This window comes from Scatophagus argus, chromosome 3, assembly GCF_020382885.2.
Source record: "Scatophagus argus isolate fScaArg1 chromosome 3, fScaArg1.pri, whole genome shotgun sequence".
Taxonomy (NCBI): domain Eukaryota; kingdom Metazoa; phylum Chordata; class Actinopteri; family Scatophagidae; genus Scatophagus; species Scatophagus argus.
This window is the reverse complement of record NC_058495.1, coordinates 21,342,740-21,359,479: the sequence shown is the minus strand read 5'-3', so window position 1 is coordinate 21,359,479 and position 16,740 is coordinate 21,342,740. Positions and strand designations below refer to the sequence as shown.

The 16,740-nt window shown below is 40.4% G+C and overlaps 3 protein-coding genes across 3 annotated transcripts; 1 reads left to right on the top strand and 2 right to left on the bottom strand.

The window, feature by feature from the left end:
• Positions 1-628: 628 nt before the first annotated feature.
• Positions 629-6,405, bottom strand: cxxc1b (CXXC finger protein 1b). Its single transcript, XM_046384699.1, has 14 exons — positions 6,253-6,405; positions 4,917-5,032; positions 4,715-4,815; positions 4,454-4,590; positions 4,036-4,191; positions 3,732-3,878; positions 3,505-3,612; positions 3,198-3,373; positions 2,485-2,692; positions 2,220-2,330; positions 2,080-2,129; positions 1,893-1,989; positions 1,308-1,460; positions 629-1,049 (listed from the first exon to the last, which is right to left on the bottom strand). Exons 1-14 carry the CDS (start codon positions 6,253-6,255, stop codon positions 903-905), a joined length of 1,710 nt encoding a protein of 569 aa, XP_046240655.1. The 5' UTR covers positions 6,256-6,405; the 3' UTR covers positions 629-902.
• A 407-nt stretch (positions 6,406-6,812) lies between these two features.
• si:dkey-245f22.3 (uncharacterized protein LOC492819 homolog) lies at positions 6,813-9,199 on the top strand. The gene is made up of 5 exons (XM_046384701.1): positions 6,813-6,905; positions 7,745-7,929; positions 8,003-8,107; positions 8,204-8,434; positions 8,523-9,199. The coding sequence occupies exons 2-5, from the start codon at positions 7,806-7,808 to the stop codon at positions 8,807-8,809; spliced, it is 747 nt and encodes a 248-aa protein (XP_046240657.1). The 5' UTR covers positions 6,813-6,905; positions 7,745-7,805; the 3' UTR covers positions 8,810-9,199.
• tfe3b (transcription factor binding to IGHM enhancer 3b) lies at positions 8,848-16,736 on the bottom strand. Its single transcript, XM_046384700.1, has 9 exons — positions 16,552-16,736; positions 14,222-14,447; positions 13,888-14,112; positions 13,244-13,339; positions 12,334-12,445; positions 12,171-12,227; positions 11,852-11,927; positions 11,517-11,664; positions 8,848-11,105 (listed from the first exon to the last, which is right to left on the bottom strand). The coding sequence occupies exons 2-9, from the start codon at positions 14,411-14,413 to the stop codon at positions 10,641-10,643; spliced, it is 1,371 nt and encodes a 456-aa protein (XP_046240656.1). The 5' UTR covers positions 14,414-14,447; positions 16,552-16,736; the 3' UTR covers positions 8,848-10,640.
• Between the last annotated feature and the right edge of the window lie 4 nt (positions 16,737-16,740).

The window sequence follows — 16,740 nt, the reverse complement described above, 5'->3', positions numbered from 1 at the left end:
AACGAATCACTTGAGGAAGTGATCCAGTTCAGTACTTTCACTTAAAAGATTCGTTCTTTTGAACGAGTCGTTCGCGAACGACACAACACCAGTCCCTTAAGCAGAGAAGTTTGCACTGGACTACCAACAGGGTAAAGACTCCTGAACAACGAAGTCCTATAAGCTGCCAAACTGAAAAAACTGAACCTTTAAGAAGACCCAGAGTACTTCTCATGAACAGGAGGTTGTTGTAACTTGAGTGTCAGATCTGTCCCAAACTTCACATGGTTGAGGAGAGCCCTGCAGATCATCAGGACTGAGTGTGGCAAAATGCTCCTCATGGCGTTCGCCCCCTGAGGTAACTCCTTGGTCCTCGTGTTGTGTTTCGCCCAGATGCACAAAAACTGGCAGGCATGTGTATCGTATCCAGAAAAAAAACCTCTTGGTGCCATTATGATGGCCATTTTGACTTAAGTAATAATTTTTTTTTGCCATTTGTAGTCTCCTCCCAGAATCAAATCAATCTCAAGCTGAGTCAGTGCAATCTGAAGACCATTGCAATGGTTTTTTCATAAAGTTCTGAGTTTTCATTCAATAGTGTGGTGATGCAGAAAGGGGAAAAAAAAAGACATCCAAGACTCACACACACTACAGCAAATCTAAGATTTATTCAGGGCAACCATATCACAATCAAACAGCAGTTTTCTATAAGCAGTAGTTCATCTACCAGTCAGGAAAAATATATGTCCATTTCCATGTTAATCTTAATTATACAAAGATTTTAAAATAATTATCTAATAACAAAATCAGGTTCCATCCATCCAAATGGTACATATCGTTCTGTAAGTATAAATCCTTTACACTCAAATCTCATGTTATGTACAGTGATCCACACATCCGAGAGCAGATGCAGACCAGGTCAACTACCTATCCTTGTTGCTACGGAGATCGGTCGTCAAGGGGTCATGCTGAATGGTTTGGTGCAACATCAGAGCAAGCAGACCAGCTCTATTGGTCATGGCAGTCCTAACATTACGCTCCTGTTCAAAGAGCTCATCCAGTTTGTACCACTGTGGGTAAAGAAAAAGAGGAAAAAAGAAAAACAAAACAGGTTAGACAATTACCACTTCGCTCATTGTGCGTCAAGAGCCCAGAGGCATTTACTTTGAACAAATCCAATTTGGAGTAGATTCTGACCAGACGGATAAAACTTTCATTAAACGTGGGACTTTCATTGACATTTTCAACTGAAAATCTGCAGAACTTCCAATAAATATCACATGTTCTATTCTTTAAAACCAAAGCCACAGTCATGAAGTTTGACTTACCACTCGGACTCGCTCCAAGTCCACTTCTGCTCTCCTAAGCTTTTCCCAGTTGTAATGCTTGTTGCACTTCCTTTTGGAGACTCTGCAGTATTCTCCTGTCAGCTCAAACACGTTCTTCACCAGAGGACATCCACACACCTCATCCACTGGGACCTTGTCACCAAACAGAGGAAAACCAAACTAGAATTAACAAAATATTTTCACACTCTTCCCTTCTCTTCCTGAGTTATGGAGTCAAATAATGGTCAACAAACTGTTTTTGTGAAAACACGATGTAATGAAGCTGACCGTTGACCATTTCAATATAAAATGTCATCACTTTGTCACTTTGACAATTAGTCTATGAACTCTTAGGTTATGGCCAAAAACACTATTTGTATGGTCACAGTGAACTCTGACAACCAAACTCTAATCAGTTCATCTTTGACTCCAAATGAAAATTTTTGCCAAATTCCAAAAACTTCACTTTAGCATTTCTGAGACATCACTGGAGTCAGCACACATGCATAATAAAACATCTCCACATGAATACGCAGTGAACTGTGCAAATCAAACCTTATGAATGACCAAGCGGTTTCCACTAACCTTAGGATCTCTGGAATGTTCTGGACACAAAACTTGAAGCCTCTTACAATACGTTTTGCTTTGGGGATTGTACACATCACAGAAGAGTCTGGTTGCTCTGTAGAAAAAAATAAATTGAATGAACCTGACTTTAAGTAACTGAACTTGGGAAATTTTGCATACACTTTACAGCATTTGTTTTTCTTACCCTTCTATTCTTGTAGGGTACATGGAACCAAAGGAAGTCTGACTCTCATACTGTCAATACAAAGAAAGATAATTTAGCACATATGCTTTTGTTTGTGTTCATATCTGATGCTTAGAAGCAGAAATGTAAAGTATATTCACCTTTGCATAACATCTCTCCATATGTCTCAGTGCCACTTTTGGATTAATGGGATGACTGCAAGACACACAGAAAATCTGCAGGTCTGTGTCTTCGCTATCACCTTCATTCACCTGCAAAGAGAATCAAATCATTTTAACAGAAAGTGTTAACGTCTGCTCATATTCAGAAGCTTCAAATAACCTAAAAATGGCCCCAACTTTAACAACTAATGAGAAAAGCAGTCACAACAGACCATGCTGTGTAACCTGAATGCAGGCTCCTCACCTCCTCGTCCTGCTGAACCGCCTGCTGCTTGGCCTTGGCGATGATGCCTTCCAGTTCGTGGAAGCGTCGTTCCATCTCTGTGAGGCGCAGCCGGGCGTTCTGCTGTTCCCGACGGATGCGCTCCAGCTGTTTCTTACCGTGTTCCTCAGCAATGCAGGGACTCTGCTGCCACTGTTGGATACGCTGAGGGAGGATTTCATAGATCCGGCTGTGGATCAAAATACACACAGATTATTAAATTTAAATGCTAAAAAAACTCAACCAGCAAAAACAATCGGGATTTCCTGTTGATCGCCCCTTGGTTGACTTAAAGGAAAAGCCTGAGAAACACCATTAATATTTGTAATTTGTAATTTAATACTAGTACACCAAGGATACTGGTAAGAAAAGCAACGAGGCAGAAGCAGAAGAATAAATAGTTTTACATTATTGTGAAAAGTCAAAGTGGGAGTTTAGAAAGTGGTTTGTGTTCAAGTTCCCAACAAAAGCTACTGTATTATTAATAAATTAGACAATATGTAAGTAATCAAAACACTGCAGCATTTCACCAGCACTTAATTCTTCTAGCACTAGGTGGAGCAATGGTACAATCATTTCAATACAAAGAGAGGACATTATTTGACCATGCTCTACATTCTCAGACATGTTAAGGTCCCCAACAAACTCCAGTGAGCAGCAAAGAATTAAAACTTGAGAAAAGTCAGACGACTTACTTGGCAGCTAACTTCATGCCACAGTCCTCAGAGCAGTATTTGGAGTTGGCTCTTGCTGATTCCACACAGCCTGGGCCCAGACACTGACGCAGCCCTGTGTTATCTCGGTCACCCTTCTCGCTGTATCTGGTTCTGTCTTTGTGCTTCTGTTTCTGTTTGTGGCGCCGTGACTCCTTCTGGATTGTTAAAAAAATACAAAGGGTAGTAAGAAAAAAAACGTTACCACACGAATTTGTACAACTTAACACGTTAACAGTTGGCAGCAAACTCAAATAATGACGTTTATTTCCACGAGGAAACGACTTACTTTCTTGTCAAACTTCTTTTCTCGTCTCTTGACGTGCTTCACCTTCACAGCTTTCTTACGCATGACAGGACTGAAAAGTGGTTCATCATCATCATCACTAGCCCATGCCTGGGTGAGAGGAGAATGAAGAAATGACTCAGCATAGGGTTCCTGATCAGATATTTTAGCTGCTATGTCTGAAAGAAGCAGGTTTATATGCAGCAATATAGTGTGAAATGTTCTGTTACCATGTTGGTTTCAAGTCCTGCTGCCTTGTACTGCTGGTAGAGCTCTGCCTCACTGTCGTAGTCGTCAGAGTACCGTCTCCGTCGGTGGTAGGAATTGTCCCTCCTTTCTTGCAAAGAGAGTTCTTCATCCTTCACACGCAGCATTTTCTGTGCAAAACAACATGCACCAGGTTGAACATTTCAAAACTAGCCACAAGGGACAGCACGGGGCAGACATTTTTCATATTTTTCTTGTTATTATTATTATTATTATTATTAATTACTCTTAATATTATTTGAAAAGAAAACAGATAACGTGACCTACCCTGGCTCGAACCTCACACTGCCTAAACCTACACTTCTGTCTGATTTTGTTGGGGCCTCCAAACTTCTTCATGTCCTTGCAGAAGTCACACTGAGCACAGTCCTCTGTCCTCCTGCAGGGTTCACATTCGCCACACATTCGGACAGATCGCTTCACCTGAGGAAAATAAACCAAGAAAAAGAGTCATTGTATCCTAAGAACTGTGCATTATTTTACATCCTACAGATTCACCTATTGCTTGAAAATTGGTGGGCCATGCTGTGAAAAAAAATAAGGGTTTATAATGTGAGAATTTGTGACTTTTTTTTTTTATTCGAATGCATTAATCATTCCCCAGTAATTTAAACAGGAAGTAAATTTTTGATGCCATTCAGATATTGCAGGAAAATCAAATATTCAGATCTGAAATACAACTTACCTTAGATCCACGTCGCCGTTCACTCTTATAGTCTGGAGTACTCGGGGTGCTGTACTGTTTTTCAGCTCTGTCAGGCTCAGAATCCTTCTCTCGGTTTTTCTTTGATCTATACTTTATCTCCAGTAAGGGGTTTTTATCTGGGGACAGGGAAAATAATGAAACAACACCTTACGGTATTTGTTCTGATGATTTGAGACATATTTCATTCTTAGCATGACAGCCTTAAATGCAGTAATAAAAGAAGATTTTTTTTCTCATCACCTCTGCATCTCATGCAGTACCATTCTCGGATGGCCTTCGCTGACTTCTCTGTGATATTAATGCAGTGGCCATGGAACCACTCATTACAGTTATCACAGCCACTGTCAGTGGGAGAAACAAATTAAGAAAATAATGGATTAGCACTGATGTTGCATGCTTTTGCGGTCAAAGCGTAACTGACACCACACTGTTGTGAGCTTACATCATGAAGCAGTTGATGTCTGGTTTCCGGCAGATACAGTACAGTGGTGCGTTCTCCCCCTCCACACTGCTGGTCTCAGGCCCTGGTACATGCTCAATGTCAGACATTTCGCTGTCCTGAAAAGTACAACATGCATCAAATCCCACACTTTAGATACAAAAGACTCCAATCAGAGGACAGTCATTTTGGTGAGTGAGGCTAACTGTGGCGCAGCTGAAATAACTTTAAGATTCTAAAACTTGAATGAATCAGTTTGAACCTTCATCTTACGCGTTTGATCCATTTTTTCCATATTCAGTTGTTGCCACCTGCATTTTGTCCACGTCAGGTTACAATTGAATAAATACATACGATTTAAAAATAGAGTGTAATGTGAATGGATTCCAGCACTATTTGTTGATGAGACATGGACTTCTTTGAGCATAAAGCCTAATTACAATTGCAATATTGTAAACAACAATGAATTGGTTGTGGGGCACAGCTTTGGCCCAGACTGTCCAGTGGATCCTATGCTAAAGGAGATTAGAAAGCAAACACTGAAGCAACTTTGCTTTGCATTTAGAGACTTTTAACATCTTTTATGTGTGGCTGCGAATACTTCCGGGTCATCACTCACTTAGATACATTCCTTAGCAAAAAGAAAAAAAGAAAAAGACCGCGACCAAACTCGGCACTGTTCCTACCTTGGTTACTACACTGAATTTCTCCACAATACAAGTTCTACAGGGCTTAATGAGTAACGTTATACTATTCTCAAATACACTGAAACTACTCCTGTTAATCGTAGTATTAACTCCTACATGAAGCGCTGTTAGCTATATCAACATTAGCTTTTGGCTTATGATGACCAGAAAGAGAAAAGAAAAGAGGAAAAGGCAAAAGAGAAGCGAGAGAACAGTAGAACAAAAAATAATTAGCCGGTCAGTTTACCGGCACTCACGGTGAAAGAAAAATCTGAATAATACTAACAGCTGTTTTGTTTACACACAAACCTAACGTGGCTAACTAACTGTACGTGTTAGTTAGCATTATGTGAATTAATATTCAAACTTCACGTTTGCCAGCCAATTAGCTTTATTTGCTCTACCACATGCACACAGAGTTGTCAGAACAAATTATAATTCAACGCTATATCAGTCTGCATTGAAAAAACTTACAGTTAAACGACATAACACGCTAACTAACTTAATTTGTATCACAACATGCTCATGTCGGATGTAACGTCAGAGCAAGTTACTGTAGCCAAGCTATGAACGTTAGTAGGTCAAACTGAATTTGCCAACTTTGCCAAATCGTCAGTTTCACACACATAAAGCCGCTATTTTGAAATACTTGCCATTATGTGAGATCTGTGCAGTCTTTGTTCGTTCTGTAAACAGAGTAGAAAGGGAACAAATTAAAAGCGAAACACTAAGCCTGTTAGCTCGACGGCTAGCGTTCTGTTGAGGTTTACAATACGAACATAGCAATCGTCTAAACTCGGGAATAGTCGTACATATATCATTGCTCATTGGTCGGTTTTCTTCTTCGCTGGTGAAGAATTAACATCAAATGATGCAATATCGCCACCTGTTGAATTTGTGACAAATCGCGTTTGTTTCTTGGAGGAAAATACATTGTACTCAATCCAAATCACTGCGACATTGGGATCAAAAGGACACAGAGCAATGCAATAAGTAGAATATAATTGAAATGTACAGAATAAACAATGATCTTGCTTTATTTTAAACTATGCTAAGACTTGAATATATGAAATTGGGCCTGCCTAAGACAAAAAACACAAATTTAAGTAAGCAACATCCGTGCAACTGTTCTACTGTTCTTGTTCCTCTTCCTGTTTTAACACACACAAACACACACATAGAGAGAGAGAGAGAGAGAGAGAGAGAGTATGAAAGAGCATGTGAGATACACCTCCACTGCTAAGCACGTTCCTCAAGGATGTGTCTGTAATTAAGGCTACATGCTGGATCAGCTACTTCGAAAGTGGTGAGTACAAAATTCTTCTTAAAAAAGAGAGCGATAAGGAGAAATATACAGCAAGCTTTGAAGGTTCCTGTACATTATGAATAACATAAAATGCATTTAAGATTTAATGGCTGAGGTTACTGAGTTCATTCATCAGATTCAATGAATTAAAGCTTGTTGAGTGAAAAAAAATTATTTGATTTGACTCATTCATCTTGATAGATTATTATATTATATACTACTTACATCCTTTGTATTTCCTAGGATTTATCACCAATACAACCTGTAACTGTTTACTGTATAGTCCTAATAATAAATAAATAAATAAATAGTTAAACTGTAACAAATATGTATAAAATTCTTCAGATGTAAATGTGGTTTCCTTTGTTCTATCTGCAAAACCACAAGGTAAGTATTATTTGAATGAATCAATTATTAATGAATAGCAAAATCAAGATCTCACATTCTCATAAAGCTGTCAGGATATCTGCCCGCTGCCTTTCATCTCCATTATAAATGTTTCCAAAATGGTGATTAATAATTGATTAACTTCTCTGCAATTTCCAAGTCGTCCACTCATCACTAACAGCCACAGAACTTTAGCTCCAGATCCAGCTTAGGGTCTGTGGTATGTACTGAGAATGATGAGGTTTAATTTAACCTACAATGTAAATTATTTCAGTCTAGAGAAAGAATGTGAAATTAAAGCACTACAAATGCTCTTCTGGTTAACTCAAATTACAGGGGTTATATTTTGTCAGTGAAATTTACTTTCCTAATTTTCTCTCAGATTAACAGGATCAGTTAACCACTTTAATTTCTCTTGACCTCCCTCACAATTCTGGTGGTTTGTTCTTCAGTTTTTCAGGAGCCTGAAGCATGTGAGATAAAGTGGATGAGTAACGTTAAGTGGATGCCACAATGGCTGCCAAACTGAGCTCTACAGATGTGAATGAGAAGATCGAGGATGGAAACACAGTTGACTCACTAACCACTGCTCTTAATGCCCCCATTACACCTGCCAACCCCGTTGCGGGTCAGACTGGTATGTTTTCAGAGAATTAGCAGCAAAGATGAATTGCAGTCATTTAGCTAAACTTTCTTTTCTTGTCTTACAGAATCTTCTGCTGAAAACACCATTTGTTTGGAGCAGACCCCCAATGAGGACACTGTATTATCTTCAGCTGAGACATCTGTGAATGTATTCCCAACTGAAACAAGAGGTAACTTAATCTATTAATAAATATAATAGTCATTTCCTGCAAAAGCAGTTTTCATGGAGATTTGTTGTTTGTTCATTTTTATTTCCGCTACACAAGCGTCTGTTGAAACCAACTTGCACAATAACCCTAGAGGTGGACTGACTGGAGCAGAATCCATCTGTAGTCCGTCCTCTGTGGAGAAAAAGCAGCCAAAGCCTCTGTGTGCCCTGCTGCCATCTTCTACTGAGGCCTGCACAGTCTGTGAAGCGAGTCAGTCAGTCACAACAATCAGCAGGCATCAAAAAAACCTCAAAACCACAGCGGTCAACTCTGAGCCAGATGGTGATGGTGAGGACACAGAACTACTTGTGTAGTCCTTTCTTCTCTCTTGAATGTCTTTTCCATGAAGTGAAGCTTTCTTCTCTCACCTGACCAGACCTTTGTGCTGCAGTCCTTTTGGCCTGTCTCTTCTGTCACCCTCTGGACTGCTTACTGGCCACAATGAGAGGGTGTAATGCATGCATTTGGTCACTGTGTTCATCCCTGTGCGGCTGTGAGACCAGCACCCTACAGCCGCTGCTGGACATCACCCACCACTGTGACCTCTGCGGGTGTCTGGGTGTTCGCTGCTTCCTGTGTGACTGTCCCATCTGTGACATCTGCCTACAGGCTACAGAGTGCCTGGACCTCGCTATGGAAATCTCTCAGATGCTTTATCACTAACAATGGCCTCCAGCAAATAACAACACACACAGACAGGAACCAATGGGAATCTTTTATTTGATAAATTCTTCTGAAAGCCAACTTGTAGGGACAAGACAAATGCTACCAGTTTAACAGTCCATGTTCGCACGCAAATATAAGTGAGGGTAAGACACGGTTACAATATTGTGCATGAGTGGAAAAAGCTGACTGAAGGTAATCAGTCTTATGGGAGTATGAGCAATGCAATCAGAAGCACTGAGCTAAGGGGTTGAGCTGCTTTAAAAACAAAGTAGGTTAAGTTCTGAATGTACAGGAGAGCACACCTTCAAAAACACTGTAACCACAGACACGTGGAGATGCTTTTGGCTGTTTTCACTAATTCTGGTTTCATGTTACCACAGCACTGTTGGAGCTTGTGTTGGAGGAAAAAAAAATACAGTGTGTCAGTGTTAAAAAGAATAAAACAACTACACATGTGCAGGTACTTCTTCAAACACACATTCATTAACTGTACATAAGATTGCATTAAGCATCCGACTCATTAAATGCATTTGTAAAGTTTGCGGCTATTTGTACTGAATAACAATTGCATTGCAAGTTTCACACAAAAAAACAGTCATATCTTGTTATTACGGAGGTGAGGCTAGTGGTTGGTTTAAAAGGAAGGCAAAGCCCTCTGAATTCATACTACAATAAGCAATAATTCATTATTAAATGTATCTCTTTTGATCCAAAAATCCACAATCTTGGTAGATTATGCTAACCGGTAATAATCACTCAGTGACCACCAAGATTAATGGACACAAACAATCACTGACAACACAAATATTAGTCAGCTGAAACTACTTATCAAACTATTATTCAGGTATCAAAAAAATATATGTAATGAACTACAGTACTAAAAGGATGAAATTGTTCTGCATTTCTCATACTGTCTGTATTTCCACTGACTGAGTATATCTGTTCAAAAATAAAACATTGATTTGTAATTTGTAGCTACTCTGGAAGAAGTCCTGCTTTGGCTAACTAGCTGCAGCAGCAAGTGATTTTCCACTGCTTTTAAGGTTTATTACAAATACATGCAACTTGGGCATTAGCTGTCCACTGTGTGTAATAATAATAAAAAAAAAAAACAGACAAAAGCTCTCATAAAATGCATAGACTGCCAGTAAATAAGGTGCAATAAAATTGCTCAAAATAAAATATTCTTATATACAATATGCAATAAGTATTTCACAATGTGCCATTTCACTTTACAGAGATCCCTTCTGTAGCTGCTGGTGAAACAATCCAACATGGATGAGCATGCAACTGCTATTAACAAACCCTGATTCCAGTCAGTTAAAAAAAAAAAAAAAAAAAAACCGAACCAAAAAGAAAAAAAACAACAATATACTGTGTGTTGGCATCTCTTAATCAGTTTGTTATGCCAATGTTGTTGTGAAAAACAAACCTCACAGCTTTCGTCCCTTTAAATGAGCATATAATAAATTCAAGCAAACTTTATATCCCTCTTAAACCTCTGAAGAAAATCTTAAAAACTGCTTAAGAACGTATTATTTCTTAATGCTAACTCCATGCCCCTATTATACAATATTCCATTTTAATAAGATTGCATTTATAAACCCGGACATAATCATGTGACCAGCTCCAAACAGGAACAATAATAATGTATTGCAAACAAATCCAAAGTACATTTATGTTAGTTTTGATCTTCACGTAAGCTATTTTTTGCTAAGTTCAATTCTTCAGTCCTATACTGTAAATAGACTCATATTATTTAAGGATAGACTGCACTTCCTGACAATCTTGTCCCTACACACAGTCTTTGACCGCCACACAGAGCTCATCACAAGTCCTCGTCCATTTCAAGGCTGCTCCTGCGACTGCTGGTTTTAGAGGCACCGGGTGACAAAGGAGAAAACAGCGGTTCACCCACCCTGTCTGGAGACAGGGTGCACCCATCATCCATTAGAATGTCTCCTAAGCCCACGTCGGGGTAGAGTGCTGAGGCGGAGGTGTCTTCAAGCTCGGCAAAGCTCAGGCTGCCCAGGTCCAGGGGGCTGCTAATGGTGACTCCTGCAGGGGAGTCCGAGGAGGGTGGGGACAGGAAGGAGGCTGGAAGAGACTCTCCAATGGCTGATGCACCCAGGCTGAGGAGGTTTTGGGAGGAGGCTCCTTCTGCACTGGGAGCCAGCGACTGGCCACTGTGCAGGACCGGCTGCCGCTGGAGCAGGGAGGGATCGGAGCTAAGACCAGGTGAGATGCTGCTGGGTGTGGAAAGACCGTGGAGCCGTGCCTGCATTTCTAGCTCCTGAAAAGAACCGCAGCGTGTGCACATTCAGATACCACATCATGGACAACTTACAACATTATTATTTTTACCCTAACCACTGCATTTTGCATAAGAAAAGTAGTGTCTTTACACTCTAAACACTACTTTTAAAAAATACATCAAAAGTACACTTTAGCCCTGTTTGTCCTTTTTTTCTACTCTTAAGTATGAACAAATTATTTTGTATAAGCTACCCATCTTACATTCCTCCATTACAGGCAATCTGCCGTTTGATGTTTCCAGCCTAAGTAAAAATACCCTAAAAACATTAAATATTTTAGGTTAAAAACATGTAAAGACTGCATGAAGGCTGTCTTAGTTGCCTGCTACCTTTGGCTCTAATAACTAAGCAATGCACCACTAGTCACCAGACTTTTGCTTTATACTGACCTGGATGCGTAACATTAAACTGTGGTTTGCCTGCTCCAACTTTTTCTGACGCATTTCGACATCCTTTGCTCGGTGCTGCTCCTTCTGTAACTTCCTGATGTAGTCTACAGAAGCTTTCAGAATGGTGCCTTTGTTCCAACGCATCTCACTGTCACCATCGTGAAATTGGCAAATATGTATCGCAGAGGGGATGAAGAGAGGAAACAACAGAAACAGAAAACAAGATTCCATTTTTACAATTGTGGGTACTCAGTTCTAAAATTCAAATACCGTAATTTCATATTCATAAAGAGATTCAGCAAGGGAAAATGAACACTCAGAAGCATCAGACTTACGGATCATTTGACTTGGGTATCAGAGTCCCCAGCTCCTTTATACGGTCGTTGATGTTGAATCTCCGCCTCCTCTCAACTGTAGTCAAGTGAGAACGACAAGGCAGAGAGCAAAAGCAAAGCACATGTTTACAACACTCAACACTCAGCTGTGCCTTGAGAATGCATTATTTGATACACGTGTGAAAGTCCTCCGGTGGGATGTTTTACCAGTTCAAACAAAAAGCAAAAGATCATATCCACAGAGCTGAAATGTTGAGATTTCTGAATCCGCACTGCGTGTCACAAGTGCTCAAAAGGGTTGAAATGAAGTTCAACTTACTGAGGTTATGGTTGTCTTTCTTCTGCCTTTCCTTCATTAGTGCTTTGGCATCTGAATCTGAAAGTCAAATTCATAGTGTTTCATACAAACACTATGAAACTTCAATAAAAGCTCTCCTGAACATTGAAAAAGTCAAGACACGTGTTTAAAAATGTTACCGTACCAGTAATTTCCCTTTTAATTTTTGGAAGATCAGCAGGGCAGGAGTTGCTGACAGTCAGAGTAGGTGCTGCCATTCCAGGGCTATGGTATACATCCAAGAGATTTCCTGGGAGCTACATGGATAAAATATCATTTCATCATGTAATTTCATAAATGGTCAGTGACTGCCATAAACTTAGAAGGAAATGTGTGTTAAGGATGTCTTCCCCATTCCTGTTAACATTAAGAGCAACCTGTTCCTCCAGTTCAAAACAACATCAACACTCGTTTCTGTGGAATAACACAAATGCTGCTACATGTTGCATAGTGGACCCGTGCTACACAGAAAACATGGGTATTATAATTAGAATTTTTAAACTAAACATTCTATTTAACAGATGCCATTTCAGGCTGAAGCACAAAATCCAACCAGTCATATTAAATTACTGGATTTTAAAAGGTGAACAACAAGAGCATGTGCCATTTCAAAAATCAGAAAATTCATTTACCTCACTGTGCTTCTTCTTCTTTTCCTCCAGCAGCATCACCATAATTCTCATGTTAAACTATGCAGCCAAATTTTGGCAAACTTTCTATCTAACAAATTAGTTGTTAATCCGGTAGTTACAATGTACTTTTTTATGAGCACAATTTAACTTGTCTTACTTCACTCGGTCTTGTATGCTCTGATAGCTGTGCCCCGCCCAGGCAGCACTTTTGTGACGAATAGTAACTGAGTGCCAAAAGTGTATATTTACTCTTACAACCTCAGAATTCCACACATAAAAGAGGCCGTCCATTCACAGGGAAAACAATTTGGGCGTTTCAGTGTTTGTGGATAAAACCTGCCTGCAATCTACTGTGTTATCCTGCCACTGTACATCCAAACAACACGTAAAACTTATTGAAATAAATATATTCTTGCTTCATACCGTGCTCGGCAACTGAAGACCTGAGTCAATCAATGTAATGATGTCGTCATTAAAACTGGATTCAAGACTAATGATGTCGTCGATCACATCGTCAATCTAGATAGAGCAGATGAGAGAAAACACACAGTGGTACTAAGTCATTAAGGCTTTCAGGGTTAACTGTGTGGAAGTCGTCATCATCATCATCGTGTATGTAGCCTACTGTATACAGCAAAGTGTGCTTTGTAATCTAACACAGTCCTAAATAAAGTCTGGGAAGACTGAATGCCAACACTAAACATTTAAACCAATGTAACAGTTCAAAAGAGGCCTGGCTTCAAATCGAAAGGTGTGTGCAAGAGAAGCGCTTGCATGGTTAAACTGTAGGTGCAGTATTTAACATCTTATTGTGACAGCAGGCCAAGGAGGATACGATTACAAAAGGCATGCATCAACATAGTGGGACCTACAGGCACATCACTGCAGAGCAAACAAAAAGTAATTGCGCTAGAGGTGAGCAGAGGGTTAAACGTTTAACTTGCGAGTTTAACTGCGAGTCTGATGAAAGGCAACTATTGACAAGGTTGCGTAATATGCTGTACAAGCAAGTCAAACCCACACGCAAGAAGTGAAACAACTAATATCAAAGCAGGAATTTATCATACCTCTTCCTTGTTGGATCCTATGTTAAGTAAAGCCATAGGACTGTTAGGGGCACTGCAGGCGGTAGGAGCAATTTCAGGGGCAGAAGTGGACTGTGGCGCAGGGGAAACACCCAGGGTCTGAGTTACCGCCATGTTGCCCAGAGTGGTGGAGAGGTACTGCTTCACCTGTTGCCTCTGCGCCTGCTGGATGTGGTACTTAGTGGGGTTTTCCAAGTGAGTCTGCACCTGTTTAATTCAAAGATTTAAAGAGCGGTTAAGGACTAATGTTCTGACATACCGAGACTTCACTACATAAACAACAAAAGGAACGAGCATGCAAACAGGATGCTCTTACCTTTAGCACCTCCACGGGCACCTGTGCTGGAGGGGGACGGGCAGCATTTGGGGGCAGTGTGACAGAGATGGCTGGAGTGGAGTCAGTGGCCCGGAGCTGAGAAGCAGAGGCCTGTTGCTGGGCCTCACGTCTCTCCTGCTCCTGGGCCTGTTCTCGCATCAGCTGTTGTCGCAGCAACACACGTGACGACATGGCTGAAGAGGGATATCCAGATCTAGAGATGGAGCTGGAGAACAAACACAGAACAAGGAGGACAACAGAGTACAGTATTTTAAAGTATATAATATCTTGTGTTATTACATAATTCAGTCTCCGAAATCATCCACTATTGTATTTAGTTTGGGGTCTGGGGTGGATTGTGATTCCAAAATAACACAAAGCAATGATTTAGTGACTTCACCATCTACAATCCATAATATCATTAAAAGATTAAGAGAATCCTGAGAAATCTGTGCCTGTAAGTGTCAAGGCTAAATGCCAACACTAAAAAGGATCATCCAGACTGTTACCAACGCAAAGTTCAAAGGTTACCATCTGTAATGATATGGGGAGAGTGTTAGTTCGCACAGCATGAGTAACTTGCACATCAACGCTGGCACCATTAATACTGAAAGGTACAGACAGGTTTTGGAGCAACATAAACCGCCATCCACTCAACTTTGACCGGTGTTTTGCAGCAAAAAAGTGCAGTATTAGACCAGCCTGCTGCAGTACAGTGCTGCCTCCTGCTGAAAATGTGTGGTGCATTATGAGGCACAAAATACAACAATGGAGATCCCATACAGATGAGCACAGATTATGACCAATTCTTTTGCCCACTAGACACCAAAGCAAATATTGGATCCATTTTTCACAAGCCACATATCTTTCAAACACACTGCTCCTGAACTGTCTTAAACGTCTCGTCAGAAGTCCAGCCTTTACTGAAGTAACTGGTAACATGTACATCGCTATTAACACAGAACCACTTCCAGCTAAACAGTCCCTCCCACCGTACTGTCTCCCATTGTTATATGAAAACATGCCAGAGACAACTATTTCATTTGTTTTATGCCAACTGGCACATATGAGGAATCTTGCTTAACAGCATTGATCAGTTTGTAAAAACCCTCACCAGTTTCTGTTGAAGCTTCACTAGGTGCTGACTGAACTAAGTCCCACTGTCTTCATCAATAAAACTGATCAAATCAGGGCCAATATCAGTACTCACTTTTCCCATTGTAAATTTATTGAACTGCCTTCAGCTGATAACACTGCATTCTAATGAATACTTTGGTCATTAGAGCTGCAACTATTAGTTAACTGATCAGCTGAAAGAAAATTAATAGCCACCTATTTTGATAATGTTTTTCTTCGTCTTTTTTGATAGTAAACAAAGAGTCTTTGGGTTTTGGACAAATATGAGGAGGTCACTTTGACGTCAGGGAATTTATGACAATCTCTTTCTGTTACTTTGCTGAGATATAGTGTGGACTCATAAGGCCCTCTTCAAGCTTTAACCCAATGCTATTACCTTACACAGAAACCAAAATTGCACTTCAAGTCTGCCTCCACATTCAAACCCTTGAATCTTGCATCCCTATCGGCGCGCAGACTTACATCTCCACCCTTAATCATGCTAGCTCTGACACAGCTTTACATGTCTTTTAGCGTCTGTCAGATATCACACTTTCATGGCATGACTTCTCGTTTTGCTGGTTACACTTTCTGAAAGTAAAATGAATTAACGCACTGCGTCCACTGAGTACTTTTGCCAAACAAGCTAAAACACGTCGTTACAAGTTGTGTCAGTGTTGCTTTATCCTATGGGTCATACGCTGTGTGTAAGTTGACAGTGTGTGTTATGTCACTTAAAGGAGCTCCTTGCCGCTTACAGAACAACGTTGACAGCCTACCATAAAAGGCATGTCGCATTAATGCTGGGGAGAGTTTTATGAGTCATTTGAACACGGATATCAAACGGTTAGCTATCGTACTTTTCAGAATATCTATTTGTGGCGACTTCCGATCAAGCGCCATGAGTTAGCGGAGCTGACAGCTCAGTGATGCTAATGGGCCCGCATCAACACGCCCAGCTAACGATAAAATTTACACTACAGGCGCATTATAGTGACTCTTCAGTTTAGTTAAATACCAGCCGCCATCTGGCAGGAGGTTAGCTATTTTTTTTTTTTTTTTTGCTGAAAGCAATGGTCTATCATGACATCGTATTAAAAATAAACGGAAGTTGCAGCGTAGCTAGCCAGGTAGCTAGCATCCCAGCAGTTGCCGAAAAGCTAACGCTGGCTAAAGAATTTTAACGTCATTTTTTAGTAAAGATAAAAACATACTGTGGCGACAGATGTGTTTCACGTAATCACAGCCATAAATATCCGATGACCTCCGTTTTCTTGGCCATTTTAAAGTCGGTGAATACGGGCTCTCTGAACAGTCGCTAACCTCCGTGGTAAACAGCGTTGTTTATCTCGGGCCGACGACCTGAGGTCATCTACCGCATGTCACCCGGAACTTGTTGCCAG